We start from the raw sequence: 24,438 nt of genomic DNA, 5'->3' as shown, positions 1-24,438 counted from the left end.
TAATGTATAGAAATATCAAATCACCATGTGGTACAGCTGAAACTTGTATAATATTTTAAGTCAATTATACTTCAATCAAAAAAAAAGTAAAAAGGGCTTCCCTGGTGGCACAGTGGTTGGGAGTCCACCTGCCGATGCAGGGGACACGGGTTCGTGCCCCGGTCCGGGGGGGATCCCGCGTGCCGCGGAGCGGCTGGGCCCGTGGGCCGTGGCCGCTGGGCCTGCGCGTCCGGAGCCCGTGCTCCGCAGCGGGAGGGACCGCAGCGGTGAGAGGCCCGCGTACCACACACACACACACACACACACACACACAAAGTAAAAGGACAAAAGTTTTTTGGATAGCTTTGACTACAAAAAAAAGTTGTGTTGATTAAATATGCACGTAATGTGCAGTCACAATGCCTGGCTTATAAAGTCTCAATATACAAAAACCAAAAAACCCCCCCAAAACCCCACAATAGGATGATGATGTTAACCACAATGACTGGTTATGTCTGAAGCCTTTCGGAGCTCTACTGTATAGAGTAAAGATCACTGAAATGGAAGTAAGAAACCTTGGTTTTAGTCCTGGTTTTACCACTAACTGGCTTTGCCATATTGAGCAAGTTGCTTTACCTCTGAGCACTGTTGGTCTTAGTGGGTGTTTTAGATTACATTTAGCGCTATGCTAAAGCCTTATGTGGATTTTCTCCTTTAGCCATCATTTCAATCTGTGAGCTGGGTTCTTTCAGTAACTTAATTGTCCAGGATTACCAACTAGAATTCATAAGCGGTAGTGGCAGGATTCAGACCCAGGCATTCTTGTTCAGAACCTGTGGCGTTAGCCACTGAGCCACACTGCCTCGAGTGATAAAGGGTGGTGGATTTTACTTTGTGCTTTTTGGTATTTTCCAAATTTTCTACAGTAACTATCTCTTTGATATTTACAAAGAAAAAAAGCAGAATAAAAGGCTTGCTTAATTTTTTTTTTTTTATGCTGAGAATTCAAGGGAAATGAGTAAGAACTTCCTTCATTCGGGAAAGCTATAAAGTCTTCTAGTCCAGGAATTCTTGGTGACCCTGAGACCCTGGAATACTCATCGATGGGTTTCTGAGGTTCTGAGTTCTGTCTGAAATTGCAATTTGGTGTAAATGTGCATTTTTCTTGGAAAAGGTTCTATGGTGAAAATTCTTAGTCATTGCAGATCATAGAAGATGTTGACAGCTGGAAATACAGACTCTTGCTTGATTTTATAAAGATAAGAAAGTAAACAGATTATGGTTAGAATATCTGTTTTCAAAGTTGAGTCATCTTAAAGCTCATCTCAGGGGAAAAATAGGAGCTTATTCTTAGTTATGACGTGTCAATTAAGTTGTATTACTTTCTGTGTATGTGGCGTATGGCAGTATGCATTACCAAATACAATAGTTTGTTGAAACTGCTATGAGTAGAACATCTGTGTGATTGGAAACAAATGAGCATTACTGAAAGCTGTTTGTTTTTTAACTATCTCGCCTGCTCAACAATTTGTTGAGCAATTTTTTGGGGGGTTGGTATAAATCATGTTTTCCTTTGTGAAGTTATAATTCTAAATGAATAAGAAGCACACAGTGTGAACTTCGGTCATCATATTTCTTCTGTGTCAGCTTCTCCAATAGACATTTGTCACTTGTCACTGAAAGAAGTCAGGAGCCCATTTATTTTTTCCTTAAAATTTTTTTAAAAATTTATTTTTCAGCTTTATTAAGGTATGATTGACAAATAGTCATTGTATTTAAGGTGTTCAGTGTGATGTTTTGATATATGTATACATTGTGAAATGACCCCACTAATCACGTTAGTTAACCTCTATCACCTCACCTATTTATTTTGGTTGTGTGTACGGTGAGAACACTTAAGATCTACTCTCTTAGCAACTTCCATAGAGCCATACTATACATTAGGTTTCCAGAACTTATCACTTATAACTGAAAGTTTGTACCTTTGATCAACATCCCCTCATATCTCCCACCCGTCCAGCCTTTGGCAACCATTTTTCTACTTTCTCTTTCTATAAGTTCAACTGTTTTAGATTCCACATACAAGTAAGTTTATGTAGTATTTGTCTTTCTCTGTCTGACTTATTTCACTTAGCATAATATCTTCCACATTCATCCGTGTTGTCACAATGGCACGGTTTCCTTTTTCTTTTTTAAAAAGGCTGAATATTCCAGTGTGTGTGTGCGTGTGTGTGTGTGTGTGTGTGTGTATGTATCACGTCTTCTTTATCCACTCATCCATTGATAGACACTTAGGTTGTTTCTGTATCTTGGCTATTGTGAATAATGCTGCAGTGAACATGGCAGTACAGATATTTCTTAGAGATTCTGATTTAATTTCTTTTGGATAAATACCCAGAAGTGAGATTGCTGGATCATATGGTAGTTCTTATTTTGTGTTTTGAGGAACTGCCATGCTGTTTTCCATAATGGTGCACAATTTACAATCCCATTGATACTGCATAGGAGGAACCCATTTACTTTTAACAACTTAGAATATATCCTGTAATCACAGAACTGGCTTTGAAGCCAAAACTTAAAACCAAGTGTTACTTGGTGAGCACTTAATAGGATAAAAATACTCTTGGAAATGATGAAATCTGTTAAACCTTTACAGAAGCACCTTTATGGGAGTAGAACATTTCCTTACTAACTACATGAGCTCTTCTGATAGGAATTTTATTCTCCAAAAATACTTTAGAGATAAAAAAAAAAAAAAGGCAAACTGCCCTTGTTTTCTATTAGCCTCTTGCTTTATATCTAATCTCTAGATAAATTTAGAAGAAAATCCTCTCTACCACCATTGTTTTTCTCCAAATTTTATTGCAAAATGGAAAAATAAAAGAAAGGATGGTGAAATCAGGATGATTTTGTATTTCTTCGTAAGTCTGGTATTTATTGTACTTGGTTCCTGAAGTTATCTAGAGAAACACATGAAGAGTCAACTTAAATGCTAATTTAAGTCACTTATGCAGTTTTGCAATACAGTAAGTCATGTTCACTAGGCTTCAGATCCAGTGTTGGGAAAAGATCATAAGTCATGAGGTGTTCGTAAGTCTCCCAATAAAGACACATTTAACTTTACTACTAAGATTCAGAGATGGGATGTAATTAAGAGTATGTTCCCTGTATACGTGCTTAATGATATTAGACATAATAGCCTACCAAGTAGCCATAGCCTATTCATTAGTAAATGACTTGTCAGACTACTGACTTGATCCACAAGAAAACTAACCAGTTTGGAGATGAGACCTCTGATCACTGTACTACTGTGATACTCCTGTTTCATCAATGAAATTAAAAACCCGATCAATATATAGGTTATATTTCTTCTATCTGTAAAACAATTTTATTTTAAATCTTTTTGATTAGTGGAATGCCATGATTTAGACTTAAGTTTCTAATCTCCTTAGAATCTGGACATCTATAACATTAACATTCTTGTCTTCCTGTTGAAATGACTGTAAATCTGGGAAGTCAGACTGATTGCTATGTCTCTGACTTTGGAAGTCAGAGCTTAGAGCTATGCTTTGCCTTTCCCCTGCCTCCTACAGCCTTGTCAGCATCATCCTACTAGGGGTACCAACGTCTTCCTTCCTTTCTCTGGAACTGTAAACGGAGCTGAAAGCTTGGTGCCAGAGCAGGGATTGAGAATCCAGAGCATAGCAGAAGTGGAGAACAGTTCTGAGAAGTCCTAACAATGGGAATAATAAGAAACTAAATCCAGGATTGAGCTAAGTAATAGTTTAAACCAGTTAGGATTAGAGAAAGAAGGCATGAATTTTTAACTAGGTAGTACTAAACTTCCTAAAATCTTGTCTCATTCTTTTAAATGCCATAAACATTGGAAATATTAGAATGCATAATTTTTTCCAGTTTTTTAATGTAAAATACATAAAGCATAAAATCTACCGTTCTAACTATTTTAAAGCATACAGTTTGGAGGTATTAAGTACATTCATATTGTTGTGCAACCATTACCACCCTTCATCTCCAGAGCTCCTTTCATCTTGGAAAACTTACATTCCATACTCATTAAACATTAATTCCCCAGTCCCCTGGCAACCACCATTGTGCTTTCTGTCGCTATGAATTCGACTTCTCTAGATCCCTCATGTAAGTGGAATCATATAGTCATTTGTCTTTTTGTGACTGGCTTATTTCACTTAGCATAATGTCCTCAAGGTTCATCCATGTTGTACTACATGTCAGAATTTCCTTTTTAAGGCTGAATAATATTCCATTATATGTACATACCACATTTTGCTTATCCATTCAACCTTTGATGGACACTTGGGTTGCTTCTGCATTTTAGCTATTTTGAATAATGTTTCCATGAACATGGGTGTACAGATATCTCTTCAAGACCTTGCTTTCAATTTTGGGGGGTATATACCCAGAAGTGGAGTTGCTGGATCATATGGTAATTCTATTTTTAATTTTTTGAGGAACCATCATACTGTTTTCCACAGTGGCTATACCATTTTACATTCCTACCAACAGTGCACAAGAGTTCCAAATAGAATGCATAATGTTTTAACAGTAAAAGTGTTTTTTTCTAGTAGCAATGGAGTGATTGGTTGAAATTCTCATGTCAGTTGCCCTGAAAATCCTAAGTATCATTCTGTACCTAGTGGCAACACCCTGAATTGTAGCCATGGTGTCTAGGAGAAATAAACTGTTCTTTACTAGTAGTTCCTTCTAAAGAATAAGAAGTCTGCCCTTTTTAATATCAAAATAATAAAAAAAACCCCTCTGTTTAGATAATGATTGATGGGGAAAGTAGTGACAAAATTACTACACATTCATTGCCTTAAAAAAAGATACAGGGACTTCCCCGGTGGCACAGGGGTTAAGAATCTGCCTGCCAATGCAGGGGACACGGGTTCAAGCCCTGGTCCGGGAAGATCCCACATGCTGCGGAGCAACTAAGCTCATGCACCACAACTAATGAGCCTGCGCTCTAGAGCCCGTGCTCCGCAACAAGAGAAGCCACCGCCATGAGAAGGCCGCGCACCACAATGAAGAGTAGCCTCGGCTCGCCACACCTAGAGAACGCCCACGTGCAGCAACGATGACCCAACCAGCCAAAAATAATTGATTTTTTAAAAGATCCAGTAATCACTACGGTATCTACATACACTTGAAAATATGCTAAACATTCATTTTACAGACTAGTCCCTCGCCTAGATTTGTGGACCCCAGGCTACAGCCTGAGGCCTGCAAGCTGAAATGACCTGGTTTGGCGATCCAACTCTTAGGGAGTTAAAAGCGCTTTAATTCTGTTCACTGCTAGTATCTGGCACAAAACAGTGGTGCTCAATAAATATATGTTGGCAAAAATGAATGAATTGTCTCTGAGGCTCCTTGCAGGATACTCCTTGCTATTTTTGGCCCAGCTAATTTCTAAAAAGTACCAAACCCTCAGGCTTTCGGAGTTCTTCTGTTTGCAGTAGAGTCTTTTCCTGAAAGATGTTTTCTTTCCTGTAATGTTGGCTCTTTCTTCTCTCTTTCTCTTCTTTTCTTCTGCTTTCCTATTATGTAGGTTTGTAATATCAGGTAATGTGGTTTTTGAGGATCTCTATGTATTTATCATTTAATTCCATTAAAGTGTTCAGTATAGTTTCCAAACTTTGAATCAGTGATTTTAGCTTTATTTTCTACTTTTTGTCTTGAGGCAATTTATTCATTTGGTAATATTTTCTTTTAAAAAACTAGCCAGTTTCTTTGGTTTTCTCTTCTCAGGTGATCTTTCATGTAGTAACAGCTCTATCTTGTGGACCTTTAGGGTATTACTGCTGTACACTTTTAAGTTTGACTTGGTGTTGGACGTGCAGATCTTTCATTTTAACACCTGAGGCGTAGGGGTGGTGCTAGATAGACACAGGTCTCGCTTACAATGAGTAGAATGAAATGTAATCGAAGATTGGGACTGAGGTTTCCTACCCATGAACAATGTGTTACTTTTTCTAAAACCATCCAGTTATGACTTTACAGGGATAGAGCAGTTTATGCAGTCCTGGATTTAAACAATGTCTCCATTCATTGTGGTTTTTATATTGTATAGAGTAGGCAGACGTCAGGAGGCTTGGAGCAGAAACTATGGAATACTTTAGTCTCCCTCAGTAAGTGACAGAAGTTTTCGCCTCTTGAATGCAAATCTGTGGAGCTTTCTGCTTGGCTAAAATAGCAAGAAGCTAATTATCGTCTGGAAATCTTTGACTTATTCCCTTGTATTCAATAGCTTATCAGTACCTGTTTGTTTGTTTTTTTGTTTTTGTTTTTGTTTTTTTGCGGTACGCGGGCCTCTCACTGTTGTGGCCTCTCCCGTTGCGGAGCACAGGCTCCGGATGCGCAGGCTCAGCGGCCATGGCTCGTGGGCCCAGCCGCTTTGCGGCATGTGGGATCTTCCCGGACCGGGGTACGAACCAATGTCCCCTGCATCGGCAGGCGGACTCTCAACCACTGCTCCACCAGGGAAGCCCAGTACCTGTTTTTTGATGCAAAGTAGCAAAGAAGTAATTCTAGCAAGTTTGTAACTAAGTGATTTTCATTTTAAATCAACTGTTTAAAATATGCATTTTATAAAAGTAATGGCAGAGTTGGCTTCATGTGTGCCCTTTGTAGAGGTTTTAAATTGAAAAACTGAACTTAGTTTTATTCCTTGGCAAAAATAATTTTCTGACTATTTAAAGCTCAGTTTTAATTACAAAATGTATTTCAACTTGGTATTTGACTCTGGTGTGCAAAGGAGATGACAACGTGTGATTTTTCATTAATTGGGTTTTTAAGCAGTTAAGCATCTGAGAATTTTTTAATATGTCATCCAATTTCAAGTAGTCCATTTAAGGCTGTAAACTAATTACAATAGAACTGCCATTGATTAAAATATTTTTGGAACATAATATTTTATCTTCAGTATCAAACTTCTTGTGTTTTTGAGGAGTACCTGATTTTTAAAAACAGCCTAATTGGGAGAATAATGTGGGTAATCAAGCTGATTGATTTTGTTTGAGGCTAAAACTAAAGTATGACAAATAAATTTTCTGATTTGGGGTTTGTCTTATAAACCACCTCTGAAATAGAAGTTCCAAAAACATTTTGAGTAATTGCACTGTCACTGGAGGATATGCATAGCCTATGGAGACAGTTGCTTTGAAGATGGCCCTCCTCAGAGATACAAGTTCTGCTATGTTTAAAACTGTTTCCGTTCTTTATAGGAAAATTCTTTCCACCTCACCCTCTCAACATTTTATTAAGAAAAATTTACTATGTTTATTAAAACAAACAAAAACTTTAAAGAAAAATACAGTGAACAATCATACACCCACTACTTTGATTCTACAATTATTTTGCTGTATTTGCTTTATCTCTTCATCCATCAGTCTGCCTTATTTTTTGATGCATTTTGTTGAAAGTCCATGACTTCAAAGTTTTGATACAATGAACAGTTTAACTTTGGAAGGACTGGGGCATACTCATTGAAGTAATAGAATAAATGAACTCCTGTGACCATCTCACCTTCTCTGTGTTTTTCAGGATGTGTTCCACATGGTGGTTGAAGTACCACGCTGGTCGAATGCAAAAATGGAGGTATGTTTCACCTTTGCTAGTCAGATGTTGGATATTAGTTTTGATCTAGTTGCACCGATTTGCTCAAGGGTTAAACAACTAATGTCCAAGGTTGTCCTCTTTCTAGTCCCAATCTATTTTCCAGCTGTATCTCCCATTGCCTGCCAGTCTTCCCTCTGTGCTCCAACTAAACTCAACCATTTGCTGTTTACAAATATGCTACAGACTTGCCTTCTGTCATTCCCAAAGCCTAGAATTACCTTTTTCGCTTCTGTCTTCTTCCCTTTAATTCCATCGTTGACTCCTCCATGTAGTCAACAGGCTTGCTTCAGTCACTCCAGCCATAAATGATTTTATTGGAATTTTTGTCACATTTTGTTAATTTATTTCTTTTAAAAAATTTTTATTTATTTATTTATTTTTGGCTGCGTTGGGTCTTCGTTGCGGTTCGCGGGCTTCTCATTGCGGTGGCTTCTTCTGTTCCAGAGCACAGGCTCTAGGTGCGTGGGCTTCAGTAGTTGTGGCATGAGGGCTCAGTAGTTGTGGAGCACGGGCTTAGTTGCTCTGCGGCATGTGGGATCTTCCTGGACCAGGGCTCGAACCCGCGTCCCCTGCACCGGCAGGTGGATTCTTAACCACTGCGCCACCAGGGAAGTCCCTGTTAATTTTTTTCTGATGATACCTAATAGATTTGACTTTTCATTATGGATATTTGTAACATTTTCTGTCACTTAATAATGCTTTCTGACAGTAACAACACTTCACATGTAATAGACAGCCAAATATTTGAATAATTTTAAATGTTTTAAAGGAAAGCTGAAGTTAGATATTTTCTCAAATGTTAGGATTTATTCCAGCTAATTTTTGCTTTCTGGAATTAGTAAATGTTCTTTTTCCCTTTGTGATAGTTCCTGTATACCTCAAATGTTTTCCACTTAAAGGCTGATTATGGAGAAACTTATTTCAAATTATAAAAGTGTTAGGGGTAAAAATATATCATTAAAGTGGAACTAGTGCATTTCATAATTCATTTCCTTAAATCCCTATTTGAATAGTATTTCACATACAAATATACAATGATTTGAAATTTTTTATTTCAGATTGCTACAAAGGATCCTTTAAACCCAATTAAACAAGATGTGAAAAAAGGAAAACTCCGTTATGTTGCAAATTTGTTCCCTTATAAAGGATATATCTGGAACTATGGTGCCATCCCTCAGGTATGTCTCTGTGCACTTGCTAGAAATGTACTTTTTAGCTTACAAAAATTTAACCTACTACTGTTAGTAAAAAAGATTTAAACACCTTCAAAAAGTTTTGCTATAGTAGTTTATAAAAACATAAGGGGTAATTAACTCATTTTAATACTTCCTTAAGTAACTTATTTTCAAGATGAACTAAAAGGTAAATATTTACAATGTTTGAATTCACATTTGAAAGTTTGCTCTTTTCTGAAATTTTTTTTATATGGACTGGTTATAAACTACACAAATTCCTTCTTTACAGAACGAGTGGCGTATCTATTGAGAGAGGCCGTGTAGACTAGTGCTTAAAAGCACTGATCTTACGGCACCACACAGATGAGGGTGCAAATTCCAAGTCTGCCACTTACTTTTTTTTTTAGATTTTTTTTGATGTGGACCATTTTAAAAGTCTTTATTGAATTTGTTACAGTATTCCTTCTGTTTTATGTTTTGGTTTTCTGGCCGGGAGGCATGTGGGATCTTAACTCCCCCATCGAACCCGCACCCCCTGCATTGGGAGGCAAAGTCTTAACCACTGGACTGCCAGGGAAGTCCCAGTTGCAGCCTTCTAAAGCGTAAATCAGATTCATTATCATGTCCCTGCTTAAAACCTACCAGTGGCCCTCACTAAAACTGAAAATAAATCTAAACTGTCTACGAAAGCTTATCTAACTTGCCTCTGCTTCTTCCTCCCTGAGATGTTAATATTTTCTCCTGGGATATTCCTAGTACATAGCTTGTGTGTCTATTTGAGGAATAAAGCACTTAGTACCTGGCACATGTAAGTTCTCACAGCTGCTGACTTGTATCTCTATAGTCCTGATTACTTTCTTTGTGCCAAGCTATTTGTGGTAAAGTAATAATGGGATTCTGTTTCCTAAACAGTCAAAGCTTTGAGGAGGGGGGATATCTGCATTGTTTACCAATTTATCCCCAGCACAATACCAGTGTGTAGTAGGCTCTTATTTAATATTTGAATGAAGAATCACTAGCATCGTGTCTACTATGAGTAAATAATGTATATTTAATTCTGGTTTGGTTAAGCTAATGCTGTGGCACTTAGGATCTTTAAATGAAATATTCAATTTATTTTCTTCCTGTTGATAAATGGTTTGTTTTTATTAACCATTAAGTCTATTAAGTGGAATCTACTGTGAAACGATCTGTAAGTTACTAAAACATAGGTCAAACCCATCTAGCTTGCTAGGTAGTCACAAGGTCGTTTGCTTTGTTACAGCACTTCACCTTGTGTTTCAGTTGATTCACTATTTAGTCTTGAAATATCATCCCTCTGGGAACACATTGCTGAAATACTTACACTTCTGTAGGTTGGATTTGGCTTTGTTGGGTCCAGTCTTCCTTTTCCCCCTTTACTTTTATCTCTCTGCCTTTACTCCAGCTGAGTAAGCAAACAAATCCAAGAAACATGTTCCGGATTGGGAGGGAAAAGAACCAAAACAACAGCTACACTTTAAACTGAACTTCCTGGCAGGCACAGGCCATCACTTCTTCTGTGAGCTGCTCTGCAAGGACTCTGTCTTGCAGTTTAGCAGGGAAGAAACCCAGCAATTTAAAGCTTCAGCAAATCCTGATTAAACTTTTTATTCTTGGCTCCTGGTCAGCGATGACATTTTTGCCACCAGCACACGTCATTTCCATCTTAATATTACCACCTACCCATCTCTGCTTGGAGATTTATTTTAAAGAAAATCTGGTTAGTAGAAGATAGTAAGTACTAAAAGTTCATCAAAGCAGTTTTCTTTTACTATATTTTTTAAGTGAACATCTGGCTCTACATTTGTGTTTGCATATTGTCTCAGTTATTAGATAGTTGGGTTTTGTTTGTTTAAAATAGCATGATTATCCATTTTAAAGATTAAATTTAGTTCCGCATTATGCACTTAATAGGAGCCCAGCATTTAGTTAAGATTATTGTGTGTAGTTAAGATTCTTAGACGTGAATAAAGAATTATTTTTTAAAAAGATCTTTTTAATGAGAATAAATAGCTGAAGATTCATATTTTTGCAGAAAGATCATGGGATGTTATCTTTTAATGCCAACATGATCCACTTTGTCATTAGCATATACAGGAATGATATACTCTATCTTATTTTTTTTTTTAGACTTGGGAAGACCCAAGACACAACGATGAACACACCGGCTGCTGTGGTGACAATGACCCAATTGATGTGTGTGAAATTGGAAGCAAGGTAACGGAATCTGAAATATTTTTCTGTAGAGTTGAGATGATATCAATGAAATATACAAGCTTCATACTTTTAAAAATATTGTAAATAACATATATGAATATTAGTGAAGTTATGATGGGTCTCTTTGGGTGACAAAAGCTTCCATTCCATTCTAAGCATTTCTACATTATAATTTGTACATTTAAACCTAGCCTAGAAAAAAATGTGTATTGTATGCATGTGTGTGGAAGAACTGTACATGTTCTGCATTGCTTTAGAAGGCAGATGAGTAGTCAATAGATGAAGGCTACCAGGAGGCAACAAGGCAAACCTTGCCTAAGGATTTGGAATGACCAGTGAATTGGCCCAAACCAGGTAACCTCATGAGTTGGAGATTTATGGTAGGGATTCCTCTCTCAAGGAGGGTTGCTCTAAGATTCTGATTATAGTTATTTTCTTTATGATCTTTCCCAGCCTCAAGAAAATCTTAAGCGACTGAAAAGAAAGTTGTCATTCAGTTGCTTAACTCATCACGTTCAGGCATATTGTATGACTTGCCTAACTCAGTGACTTCTATAAAATAAAAGGTAAAGAAAGTACATTAAAATAGGTATTTGAAATAAATTATGGAGGACTTTTTCTTCAGTACCATCGATGACAGATTAAAAACATTAATTACCCTCAACTCTGATGGGACTAATGGACACTTGTTTAGCTTTTTTTTTTTTAACATCTTTATTGATAATTGCTTTACATTGTTCTGTTAGTTTCTCCTGTATAACAAAATGAATCAGCTATATGTATACATATATCCCCATATCCCTTCCCTCTTGTGTCTCCCTCCATCCCTCCCTATCCCACCCCTCTAGATGGTCACAAAGCACCAAGCTGATCTTCCTGTGCTATGCAGCTGCTTCCCACTAGCTATCTGTTTTACATTCGATAGTGTATGTATGTCAATGCCACTCTCTTACTTTGTCTCAGCTTACCCTTCCCCCTCCCTTTGTCCTCAAGTCCATTCTCTACATCTGCATCTTTATTCCTGTCCTGTCCCTAGGTTCTTCAGAACCATTTTTTTTTTTTTGATTCCATATATATATGTTAGCATACGGTATTTGTTTTTGTCTTTCTGACTTACGTCACTCTGTATGACAGACTCTAGGTCCATCCACCTCACTACAAATAACTCAATTTCGTTTCTTTTTATGGCTGAGTAATATTCCATTGTATATATGTGGCACATCATCTTTATCCATTCATCCGTCGATGGACACTTGGGTTGGTTCCATGTCCTGGCTATTGTAAATAGAGCTGCAGTGAACATTGTGGTACATGACTCTTTTTGAATTATGATTTTCTCAGGATATATGCCCAGTAGTGGGATTGCTGGGTCATATGGTAGTTCTATTTTTAGTTTTTTAAGGAACCTCCATACTGTTCTCCATAGTGGCTGTATCAATTTACATTCCCACCAACAGTGCAATACACCCTCTCCAGTATTTATTGTTTGTAGATTTTTTGATGATGGCCATTCTGACCAGTGTGAAGTGATACCTCATTTTAGTTTGGATTTGCATTTCTCTAATTATTAGTGACGTTGAGCATCCTTTCATGTGTTTGTTGGCATTCTGCATATCTTTGGAGAAATGTCTATTTAGGTCTTCTGCCCATTTTTTGATTGAGTTGTTTGTTTTTTTGATATTGAGTTGCATGAGCTGCTTGTATATTTTGGAGGTTAATCCTTTGTCAGCTGCTTCATTTGCAAATACTTTCTCCCATTCTGAGGGTTATCTTTTCGTCTAGTTCATGGTTTCCTTTGCTGTGCAAAAGCTTTTAAGTTTCATTAGGTCCCCTTCATTTTTGTTTTTATCTCCCTTTCTCTAGGTGGTGGGTCAAAAAGGATCTTGCTGTGATTTATGTCATAGAGTGTTCTGCCTATGTTTTCCTCTAAGAGTTTTATAGTATCTGGCCTTACATTTAGATCTTTAATCCATTTTGAGTTTATTTTTGTGTATGGTGTTAGGGAGTGATCTAATTTCATTCTTTTCATGTAGCTGTCCAGTTTTCCCAGCACCACTTATTTAAGAGGCTGTCTTTTCTCTATTGCATATTCTTGCCTCCTTTATTAAAGATAAGGTGACCATATGTGTGTGGGTTTTTCTCAGGGCTTTCTATCCTGTTCCACTGATCTATATTTCTGTTTTTGTGCCAGTACCATACTGTCCTGATTACTGTAGCTTTGTAGTATAGTCTGAAGTCAGGGAGCCTGATTCCTCCAGCTCCATTTTTCTTTCTTAATATTGCTTTGGCTATTCGGGGTCTTTTGTGTTTCCACACAAATTGTGAAACTTTTTGTTCTAGTTCTGTGAAAAATGCCATTGGTAGTTTGATAGGGATTGCATTGAATCTGTAGATTGCTTTGGGTAGTAGAGTCATTTTCACAATGTTGATTCTTCCAATCCAGGAACATGGTCTATCTCTCCATCTCTTTGTATCATCTTTAATTTCTTTCATCAGTGCCTTACAGTTTTCTGCATACAGGTCGTTTGTCTCCTCAGGTAGGTTTATTCCTAGGTATTTTTTTCTTTTTGTTGCAATGGTAAATGGGAGTGTTTCCTTAATTTCTCTTTCAGATTTTTCATCATTAGTGTACAGGAATGCAAGAAATTTGTGTGCATTAATTTTGTATCCTGCTGCTTTACCAAATACATTGATTAGCTCTAGTAGTTTTCTGGTAGCATCTTTAGGATTCTCTATGTATAGTATCATGTCATCTGCAAGCAGTGACAGCTTTACTTCTTTTCTGATTTGGATTCCTTTTATTTCTTTTTGTTCTCTGATTGCTGTGACTAAAACTTCCAAAACTATGTTGAATAATAGTGGTGAGAGTGGACATCCTTGTCTTGTTCCTGATCTTAGTGGAAATGGTTTCAGTTTTTCACCATTGAGAACGATGTTGGCTGTGGGTTTGTCATATATGGCCTTTATTATGTTGAGATAAGTTCCCTCTATGCCTACTTTCTGGAGGGCTTTTATCATAAATGGGTGTTGAATTTTGTCAAAAGGTTTTTCTGCATCTATTGAGATTATCATATGGTTTTTATCCTTCAGTTTGTTAATATGGTGTATCACATTGACTGATTTGCGTATATTGAAGAATCCTTGCATTCCTGGGATAAACCCCACTTGATCATGGTGTATGATCCTTTTAATGTGCTGCTGGATTCATTTTGCTAGTATTTTGTTGAGGATTTTTGCATCTATGTTCATCAGTGATACTGGCCTGTAGTTTTCTTTTTCTGTAACATCTTTGTCTGGACATTTTGGTATCAGAGTGATGGTGGCCTCATAGAATGAGTTTGGGAGTATTCCACCCTCTGCTATATTTTGGAAGAGTTTGAGAAGTATAGGTGTTAGCTCTTCTCTAAATGTTTGATAGAATTTGCCTGTGAAGCCATCTGGTCCTGGACTTTTGTTTGTTGGAAGATTTTTAATCACAGTTTCAATTTCAGTGCTTGTGATTGGTCTGTTCATGTTTTCTATTTCTTCCTAGTTCAGTCTTGGAAGGTTGTACTTTTCTAAGAATTTGCCTGTTTCTTCCAGGTTGTCCATTTTATTGGCATAGAGTTGCTTGTAGTAATCTCTCATGATCCTTTGTATTTCTGCAGTGTCAGTTGTTACTTCTCCTTTTTCATTTCTAATTCTGTTGATTTGAGTCTTCTCCCTTTTTTTCTTGATGAGTTTGGCTAATGGTTTATCAATTTTGTTTATCTTCTCAAAGAACCAGCTTTTAGTTTTATTGATCTTTGCTATCGTTTCCTTCATTTCTTTTTCATTTATTTCTGATCTGATCTTTATAATTTCTTTCCTTCTGCTAACTTTGGGGTTTTTTTGTTCTTCTTTCTCTAATTGCTTTAGGTGTAAGGTTAGATTGTTTATTTGAGATTTTTCTTGTTTATTGAGGTAGGATTGTATTGCTATAAACTTCCCTCTTAGAACTGCTTTTGCTGCATTGCATAGGTTTTGGGTCATCGTGTTTTCATTGTCACTTGTTTCTAGGTGTTTTTTTAATTTCCTCTTTGATTTCTTCAGTGATTTCTTGGTTATTTAGTAGCATATTGTTTAGCCTCCATGTGTTTGTATTTTTTACAGTTTTTTTCCTGTAACTGATATCTAGTCGCATAGCATTGTGGTCAGAAAAGGTACTTGATACATTTTCAATTTTCTTAAATTTAAAGGCTTGATTTGTAACCCAAGGTATGATCTATCCTGGAGAATATTCTGTGAACACTTGAGAAGAAAGTGTATTCTGTTGTTTTTGGATGGAATGTCCTATAAATATCAGTTAAGTCCATCTTGTTTAATGTATCATTAAAAGCTTGTTTCCTTATTTATTTTCATTTTGGATGATCTGTCCATTGGTGAAAGTGGGGTGTTAAAGTCCCCTACTATTATTGTGTTACTGTCGATTTCCCCTTTTATGGCTGTTAGCATTTGCCTTATGTATTGAGGTGCTTCTATGTTGGGTGCATAAATATTTACAATTGTTATATACTCTTGGTCTGAACCCTTGATCATTATGTAGTATCCTTCTTCATCTCTTGTAATAGTCTTTATTTTAAAGTCTATTTTGTCTGATATGAGAATTGCTACTCCAGCTTTCTTTTGATTTCCATTTGCATGGAATATCTTTTTCCATCCCCTCACTTTCAGTCTGTATGTGTCCCTAGGTCTGAAATGGGTCTCTTGCAGACAGCATATATATGGGTCTTGTTTTTGTATCCATTCAGCCAGTCTATGTCTTTTGGTGGGAGCATTTAATCCATTTACATTTAAGGTAATTATCCATATGTATGGTCCTATTACCATTTTCTTAATTGTTTTGGGTTTGTTATTGTAGGCCTTTTCCTTCTCTTGTGTTTCCTGCCTAGAGAATTTCCTTTAGCATTTGTTGTAAAGCTGGTTTGGTGGTGCTGAATTCTCTTAGCTTTTGCTTGTCTGTAAAGGTTTTAATTTCTCCTTCGAATCTGGTTGAGATCCTTGCTGGGTAGAGTAATCTTCATTGTAGGTTTTTCCCTTTCATCACTTCAAATGTGTCCTGCCACTCCCTTCTGGCTTGCAGAGTTTCTGCTGAAAGATCAGCTGTTAACCTTATGGGAATTTCTTTGTATGTTATTTGTTGCTTTTCCCTTGCTGCTTTTTTTAAAAATAAATTTATTTATTTTGGGCTGCGTTGGGTCTTCGTTGCTGTGCGCAGGCTTTCTCTAGTTGCGGTGAGCAGGGGCTACTCTTTGTTGCGGTGCGCAGGCTTCTCATTGTGGTGGCTTCTGTTGTTGCGGAGCATGGGCTCTAGGCACGCGGACTTCAGTAGCTTGGCTTGAAGGCTCTAGAGCGCAGGCTCAGTAGTTTTGGTGCACGGGCTTAGTTGCTCTGCAGCATGTGAGATCTTCCTGGACCAGGGCTCGAACCCGTGTCTCCTGCATTGGCAGGGGGATTCTTAACCACTACACCACCAGAGAAGCCCTCCCTTGCTTCTGTTAATATTTTTTCTTTGTATTTAATTTTTGATAGTTTGATTAATATGTGTCTTGGTGTGTTTCTCCTTGGATTTATCCTGTATGAGACTCTCTGTTCTTCCCTGGACTTGATAGACTCTCTCCTTTCCCATATTAGGGAAATTTTCAATTATAATCTCTTCAAATATTTTCTCAGTCCCTTTCTTTTTCTCTTCTTCTTCTGGGACCCCTATAATTCGAATGTTGGTGCATTTAATGTTTTCCCAGAGGTCTCCGAAATTTTCCTCAATTCTTTTCATTCTTTTTTCTTTATTCTGCTCTGTGGTAGTTATTTCCACTATTTTATCTTCCAGGTCAGTTATTTGTTCTTCTGCCTCCATTATTCTGCTATTGACTCCTTCTAGAGAATTTTTAATTTCATTTATTGTGTTGTTTGTCATTGTTTGTTTGCTCTTTAGTTCTTCTAGTTTCTTGTTAAACGTTTCTTGTATTTTCTCCATTCTAGTTCCAGGATTTTGGATCATCTTTACTATCATTATTCTCAATTCTTTTCCGGGTTGACTGCCTATTTCCTCTTCATTTGTTTGGTCTGGTGGGTTTTTACCTTGCTCCTTCATCTGCTGCATATTTCTCTGTCTTCTCATTTTGCTTAACTTACAGTGTTTGGGGTGTCCTTTTCACAGGCTGCAGGTTCGTAGTTCCTATTATTTTTGGTGTCTGTGCCCAGTGAGTAAGGTTGGTTCAGTGGCTTGTGTAGGCTTCCTGGTCGGGGGGACTGGTGCCTGTGGTCTGGTGGATGAGGCTGGATCTTGTCTTTCTGGTGGGCAGGATCGCATCCGGTGGTACGTTTTGGGGTGTCTGTGAACTTAGTATGATTTTAGACAGGGGTGGGGTTGTTTTCCTGTCTTGCTTGTTGTTTGTCATGGTGTATCCAGCACTGGAGCTTGCTGATCATTGAATAGAGCTGGGTCTTAGCTTTGAGACAGAGATCTCTGGGAGAGCTCTCGCTGATTGATATTTCGTGGGGCCAGGAGGTCTCTGGTGATCCAATGTCCTGAATTCGCCTCTCCCACCTCAGAGGCTCTGGCCTGACACCTGGCTGGAGCACCAAGACCCTTTTGGGAAGTCTGAGGTCTTCTGCCAGCATTCAGTAGGTGTTCTGTAGGAGTTGTTCCACATGTAGATGTATTTTTGATGTATTTGTGGGGTGGAAGGTGGATCTCCACATCTTACTCCTCCTCCATCTTGAAGGTCCCTCCTAACTTTTTAAAAATTGCTTAAAGGAACAATCTTAAGTTTGCAGAAATTTGGCGTCTTCCTCATTTCCTATTATCCACCAAGTAAAACTTTTCTTCCAAAGTTTCATTCTGTAGTATTGATCTGGCTGTGTTTTTTGACTTTCAGGTATGTGCAAGAGGGGAAATAATCAGGGTGAAAGTTCTGGGCATACTGGCTATGATCGATGAAGGGGAAACCGACTGGAAAGTCATTGCCATTAACGTGGATGATCCTGATGCAGCCAATTATAACGGTAAGAAATATTTGTAGGGTCTGAAGTCTTTATACCTAAATCTTACCCAGCACCAAACTTAACCTGTAATGACAGAGTTGTAAACCCATGCCTTCAAACTGTTAAAGAATGGAGGAGCAAAAAATTTAACAAAGCATTGTTATTTCTACTACTGAACTTCTGTGGTTAACTAAGTAAACTTTCTCCTTCATTCCAGGAAAGAACAAATCTGGTAGTTTGTATTTCCTGTTTTCTTCTTTCCTTCCCCACATGCTAACACTTAGTTGCTCTATTTATTTATTTTTAAAAATTTGAAAACTGAGATATAATCCACATGCCATAAAATTCACCATTTTAAAGTGTACAGTTCTGTGGGTTTTGATACATACACTAGTCTGTTAACCATCACCACTATCTAATTCCAGAACATTTTCACCACTCTGACAGGAAGCCCCATATCCATTAGCAGTCACCCCCTATCCCCACATCGCTCAGTCCCTGACGACTACCAGTCTATTGTCTGTCTTTATGGATTTTCCTATTCTGAAAATTTCACACAAATGGGGTCACATGATATCCGGCTTCTTTCAGCTAGCATACTGGTTTCAAGGTTCATCCACATTGTAACATGTATCAGTACTTCATTCCCCTTTTTTTTTGGTGGTGAAATTAACATAACATAAAATTCACCATTTGAACTATTTTAAAGTGTACAGTTCAGTGGCATTTAGTACATTCACAGTGTTGTGCAACTCACCACTCATCTCATTCTAGAACATTTACATCACCCCAAAGAGAAACTCTACCTTTTAGTAGTCACTCCCTGTTCCCTCCTCCTCCCAGGACCCGACAACCACTAATCTGCTTTCTGTGTCCATGAATTTGCCTTTTCTGGATATTTCATGTACATGGAATTGTAAAATATGTGGCCTTTTTGTGTCAGGTTTCTTTTACTTAGCATAAGGTTTTCTAGGTTCATCCATGTGGTAGCATGTATCAGTACTCATTTTTTTAATGGCTGAGTTATATTCTATTATATAGAAATATATCACATTTTGTTTGTCCATTCATCTGTTGAAGGACATTTGGGTTGTTTTTGGCTATTAGGAATAATGCAGCTGCTATGAACATTCCTGTACAAGTTTTTGTGTGGACGTGTGTTTTTAATCCTCTTGGGTGTATATACCTAGGAGTGGAGTTCCTGAGTCATATGGTAACTCTTATGTTTAGTCTCTTGAGAAACTGCCAAACTTTTTTCCAAAGCGGCTGCACCATCTTACAGTCCTGCCAGCAGTGCATAATGTTCCGATTTTTCTACTTCTTTGCGAGCACTAGTTGTTATTTATCTTTTTAAATTATAACCCTTCTAGTGGGGTGTGTCTTTTTATTTTTGAGTTATAAGAGTACTTACATGTTTTGGATACTAAACCTTTATCAGATATATGATTTGTCTGTATTTTCTTACATTTTGTGGATTTGTCCTTTCATTTTCTTTTTTTTTTTTTTTTTTTTTTTTGCGGTACGTGGGCCTCTCACTGTTGTGGCCTCTCCCGTTGCGGAGTACAGGCTCAGTGGCCATGGCTCACGGGCCCAGCCGCCCCGCGGCACGCGGGATCCTCCCGGACCGGGGCACGAACCCGCGTCCCCTGCATCGGCAGGCGGACTCTCAACCACTGCGCCACCAGGGAAGCCCTGTCCTTTCGTTTTCTTAATGGTATCCTTTGAAGCACTCAAGTTTTTCGTTTTGATGTAGTCTATTCTTTTATTGCTTGTGCTTTTGGTATCATTATCTAAGAAACCATTGCCTAATCCAAGGTCACAAAGACTTAGTTATGTTTCCTTCTAAGAATTTTATAAATATAGCACTTACATTATTTCTTTCTGCTGTTTTACAGAGTACGATCTCATATATATTTAAATATATGCAAATTATATGTAAACTCATTTAAAAAGGACTCAACGCCAACCTTTAATAGTACATTGGGAAGAAAGATGAAAAGAGTCTGACTTTTTGTTTCAGATACTTCTGTATTGACTAAATTTTGTACGATGAGAATGCATTCCGACATTTAGCTCTGATTCTAAATGTAGGAATGTGTGTCCATTTTCAGATGTGCTATTTACACAAGAGTGCACATGCTAAATAGCGTGCTTTGGCCACAGTTAATGAAGCCACGCCATCATTACATCAGCACAATTTTCTGGGTGTCATTTCCCTGCAGTAGAGGTTATTAGGACCCTAAAATTTTCTCTGGGGGGTTGGCCCCATGATGCAAGCAGTATGCAGCTTTCCTTAAATGTCAGCCTAAGGCAATGTCCATCATCAGTTATAACTGGAAGAGTATTAGGTAGAACTAACTAAGAGTAGAACTCTTGACAAGCCACAACTTTGGGAGGGATACACACAGAGCCATGGAAGAGGATGGCCTACCCAGTAAAGCAACCAGGTTGGCCATGTTGATCCCCTTTGTTATTGTGAGCCCACGACAGCCAGTGACCCTTCTGCCTCAATTGTGGGCATCAGGAAATTGAGCATTTTATGCACATGGTTGCATGCTGGTTAGAGGCTGAATCCAGGGAACAGCACAGAACTGGTGCTGTCTTTGGTAGGATCTTTTTTTTTTTTAATTTATTTTATTCTGAAATCCAGTGACTTTTTGGGGGGCTATTTTTATATTTTAATCCTGGGGGGTTTTTTTGTTTGGTTTTTTTTTGCCATGTGGTTTGTGAGATCTTAGTTCCCTGACCAGGGAGTGAACCCAGGCCCTTGGCAATGAAAGCACGGAGTCCTAACCACTGGACTGCCAGGGGAGTCCTTGTCTTTGGTAGGATCTTGATGTGGCATCAGGAGGCAGTTCAGGGAGCTCTGCAGACCACTGGCTTTGTCTGTACGTGTATAATGTACAACTGGAGGAACAAAAATTGACTGAGTTTTTTTCTCCTACTTTTTTCCTCTGGGTCTGGTGTTCACAGTTCCCTAGTCAGGATCCAGCATACCTTTCAATACCTGGTTCACAGTCAGTGAGTTAATCAACTGTTATATTTTTCCTTGCTGCAATGTAATACAAAAATATGTTTGATCTTTGTCTCCAGTTCCTGGCAAGGAACTCCTAAAACACTTGGACTTTCCTGAGTGACGAGTGTCTTTTTTATTCATAATGAGCCCCTTTCATCACCCCTGAGTTTATGCTAATAAGGTGACTTACGGTGGGGCCCTTAGCTAGCCTCAGACCAGTTCAGTCAACAGGAAAACTGAATGATTAGAGGGTGGGAACCTCCAGCCCCAACCACTGACCTCTGGGATCGGGAGGGGAGGCTCCATAAAAAGTCTGGAGTCACGAGATGTAGAGCACTTGTAAGTTGGTGAACACACTGAATTGCTGGGAGGGTGGCACGCCTCCCCACCAGAGGGCATGGAAACTATGCACCCTGCATACTGTGCCCTATGCATCTCCTCCATTGGACTGTTCCTGAGTTGTATCCTTTATACTAAACCAGTAAACATAGCACAGTGTTTTCTTGAGTTTTGTGAGTCTTTCTAGCAAATTATCAAACCTGAGGAGAGAGTTGTAGGGAACTCTGATTTATAGCTGTTGGTCAGAAGTATGGGTGGCCTGGGACTTGGCGATCAGCGTCTGAAGTGGGATCAGTCTTGTGGAACTGAACCCTCTGACTGTGGGACTTGATGCTAACTCCAGTTAGATAGTGTCATAATTGAATTGTCGGACACCCAGTTGGTATTCCTAAGGAATAGAACTGGATGGAAAATTTGTTGGAAGATACCCTACACTTGTATTTTGGATTTCTGGATTTTCAAACTATTTCTGTATCAGATGATACGTTTTATATGAATTCTAAGTTCCTTGAAATTTATCAGTGTTTAAACATTTCCCAGTTCAGTTTGTAACCTTTCCATACTTTTAGTGGTACCCTGATAATAAAATGCATGGTATTCTTTAACTATGTAGATTATAAACTGGGCTTAAGCAAAGTTATTTTATAGAAATATAAATAAGCTGTTGTTGAATGTATTCCTCCTTCCAATTACAATTTTCCTGGTGGATTTTTTTTTTTTTTTGCACATGTATCTAATATTTGTTTGCATGGAGAAGCAGTTCAGTCATTTAAACTTGAGTTTGATGACATTGAGGCTAGGCACTGTTAATGGCTGTACAGAAACTTTTAAAAGTTTTTTACACAGGACACTTTTTTTTTGTTGGCCAGAACTAAAGTATTGTGATACTGAATGCCTATACTGTAGAGTGAGAAAAGCCTATTCACATTTAATATGTAACCTATCAATGAATATGTATAATGCATTTTTCTTGTCTTTTTGTATGTAATTGGGGTGTGATCCTTGAATACAGCCTCAACCTGTCTTTTGGTATCTTCTGTCCATCTCTTAGAAGTTTATGTACACCTGCCGAACTATTCTCATTATGTAGCTGCCAGTTATTTCTCCCTTCTCTTATCTAGTAGGAGTCACTATGGTACTGATTGTTCTCTTAGTGTACTTAATGTCAGAGCTATTTTAAGACACTAGATGATTTCCTTTTATTTATTTATTTAATTTATTTTTGGCTGCGTTGGGTCTTAGTTGCTTCGCGGGCTTTCTCTAGTTGAGGCGAGCGGGGGCTACTCTTCGCTGCAGTGCCCAGGCTTCTCACTGTGGTGGCTTCTCTTGTTGCGGAGCATGGGCTCTAGGCGCGCAGGCTTCAGTAGTTGTGGTGCAAGGGCTCAGTAGTTGTGGTGCAAGGGCTCAGTAGTTGTGGCTCAAGGGCTCTAGGGCGCAGGCTCAGTAGTTGTGGCGCATGGGCTTAGTTGCTCTGTGGCATGTGGGATCTTCCCAGATCAGGGCTCAAACCTGTGTCCCCTGCACTGGCAGGTGGATTCTTAACCACTGCGCCACCAGGGAAGCCCCGATGATTTCCTTTTAATGTGTGTATGTGTTCTCTTCTCAACAAGGTGTTAGCTCTAACATTGTCTTGAAAGTTTTTGATAATCCATCCCATAGCTCTTTCAAAGTACGCACTTGATATTTTTATTGAATGCATAAATAATTACATACACATCTTGCAATCTGAGAAGAGAATCTTATTCTCTTCTTAGATATTAATGATGTCAAGCGGCTGAAACCTGGCTACCTGGAAGCTACTGTGGACTGGTTTAGAAGGTACAAGGTTCCTGATGGAAAACCTGAGAACCAGTTTGCTTTCGACGCAGAATTTAAAGATAAGGTAATGTGTCACTCAGAACTGTAGCTTTAGGCCTATTTGTATTGAGACTTATAATTTAACCATATTGTTACCATCTAAAGACAATATCGTCATAAAACAGATGTCTAAAGACACACGACAGGCTTGACGTTGATTTATTCATTTAAATGATTTCTTCCATTTTTGATAGAAAGAAGTGATTCAAAAGAGACTAAGTTATCAGGCTTTGGGAAAATATCGAGAATAAGAAAAGAACACGTTTCTATTATTCTAACGTATATCTCTTCAAATTATAGGACTTTGCAATTGATATTATTAAAAGCACTCATGACTATTGGAGAGCATTAGTGACTAAGAAAACTGATGGAAAAGGAATCAGTTGGTAAGCATTAACTCTTTTCTGCATGTTTAACACACAAAGCAGACTAGCTTACTCCAGAGGTTTTAATTACCTTAACATACTCCACTGTTACATTCACTTAGGGAAAGACACTGGTTTTGTCAATGCTTATTAAGTCAGTAGGAAGTGTAGACTGAAAGAAAAACTACACAACGGGAAGGTTGTGAGTTAAGTTTTATTCGAGGACTGTAGCCCGGAAGATAGCCTCTCAGATAGCTCTGAGGAACTGCTCTGGAGAGATAAGGGAGGAGCCAGGATATATATGAACTTTTTTGCCGGGAAAACATGTAGTCAAGCATAAAAAGATTACTGCTATTCATAAAGAAGAGACCTCTCGAGTTAATGATTTTAGTGTTTTTCTATGTATGGGAAGAGGCAAGAATCTGGGGTCATGTGAAATTTTTTCTTAGAAATGCATGTTAACTATCTAGGGGCCAATATACCCAAATGTTTCCTGGTTTTCTCCATCCTGAATTCCCCTCAAGGCTCACTGTCCGTGGGTGACTGTAGTGGCTAATGGCTTGATCCTTGTAGAACTGGAATGGCAGGCAACATTTTTTTTCTTTACAGAAGGTAACTATATAAACAACTGAAAAATGCCACAAGATACTCTCTGAATAAGTACAAACTAAAACTATAAAGGGCACAGTGAGATCAGAGCTTTGTAAGGCCAATCGGGAAAACCTGCCTAGCATCAGGGTGCTCAGAATGGGATGGGTATAATCAGGTTGAGTTCAAGGGTTGGTGTTCTCTGATGTGAATATGTAAGGTT

The 24,438-nt window shown here is 38.2% G+C and overlaps 1 protein-coding gene across 1 annotated transcript in view; it reads left to right on the top strand.

The window, feature by feature from the left end:
- Nucleotides 1–24,438, top strand: part of PPA1 (inorganic pyrophosphatase 1) — a 36,941-nt gene that overhangs the window by 6,497 nt on the left and 6,006 nt on the right. The window contains exons 3-8 of the mRNA XM_082673532.1: nucleotides 7,558–7,611; nucleotides 8,691–8,810; nucleotides 10,959–11,045; nucleotides 17,945–18,071; nucleotides 23,160–23,287; nucleotides 23,563–23,648. Of these exons, the coding sequence (XP_082529658.1) occupies nucleotides 7,558–7,611; nucleotides 8,691–8,810; nucleotides 10,959–11,045; nucleotides 17,945–18,071; nucleotides 23,160–23,287; nucleotides 23,563–23,648 (602 nt within the window). The remainder of the gene's footprint in view (nucleotides 1–7,557; nucleotides 7,612–8,690; nucleotides 8,811–10,958; nucleotides 11,046–17,944; nucleotides 18,072–23,159; nucleotides 23,288–23,562; nucleotides 23,649–24,438) is intronic.

This window comes from Grampus griseus (assembly GCF_964374135.1).
Source record: "Grampus griseus genome assembly, chromosome: 16".
NCBI lineage: Eukaryota > Metazoa > Chordata > Mammalia > Artiodactyla > Delphinidae > Grampus > Grampus griseus.
The sequence above is the reverse complement of the archived record's forward strand: the minus strand, read 5'-3'. Positions and strand labels throughout refer to the sequence as shown.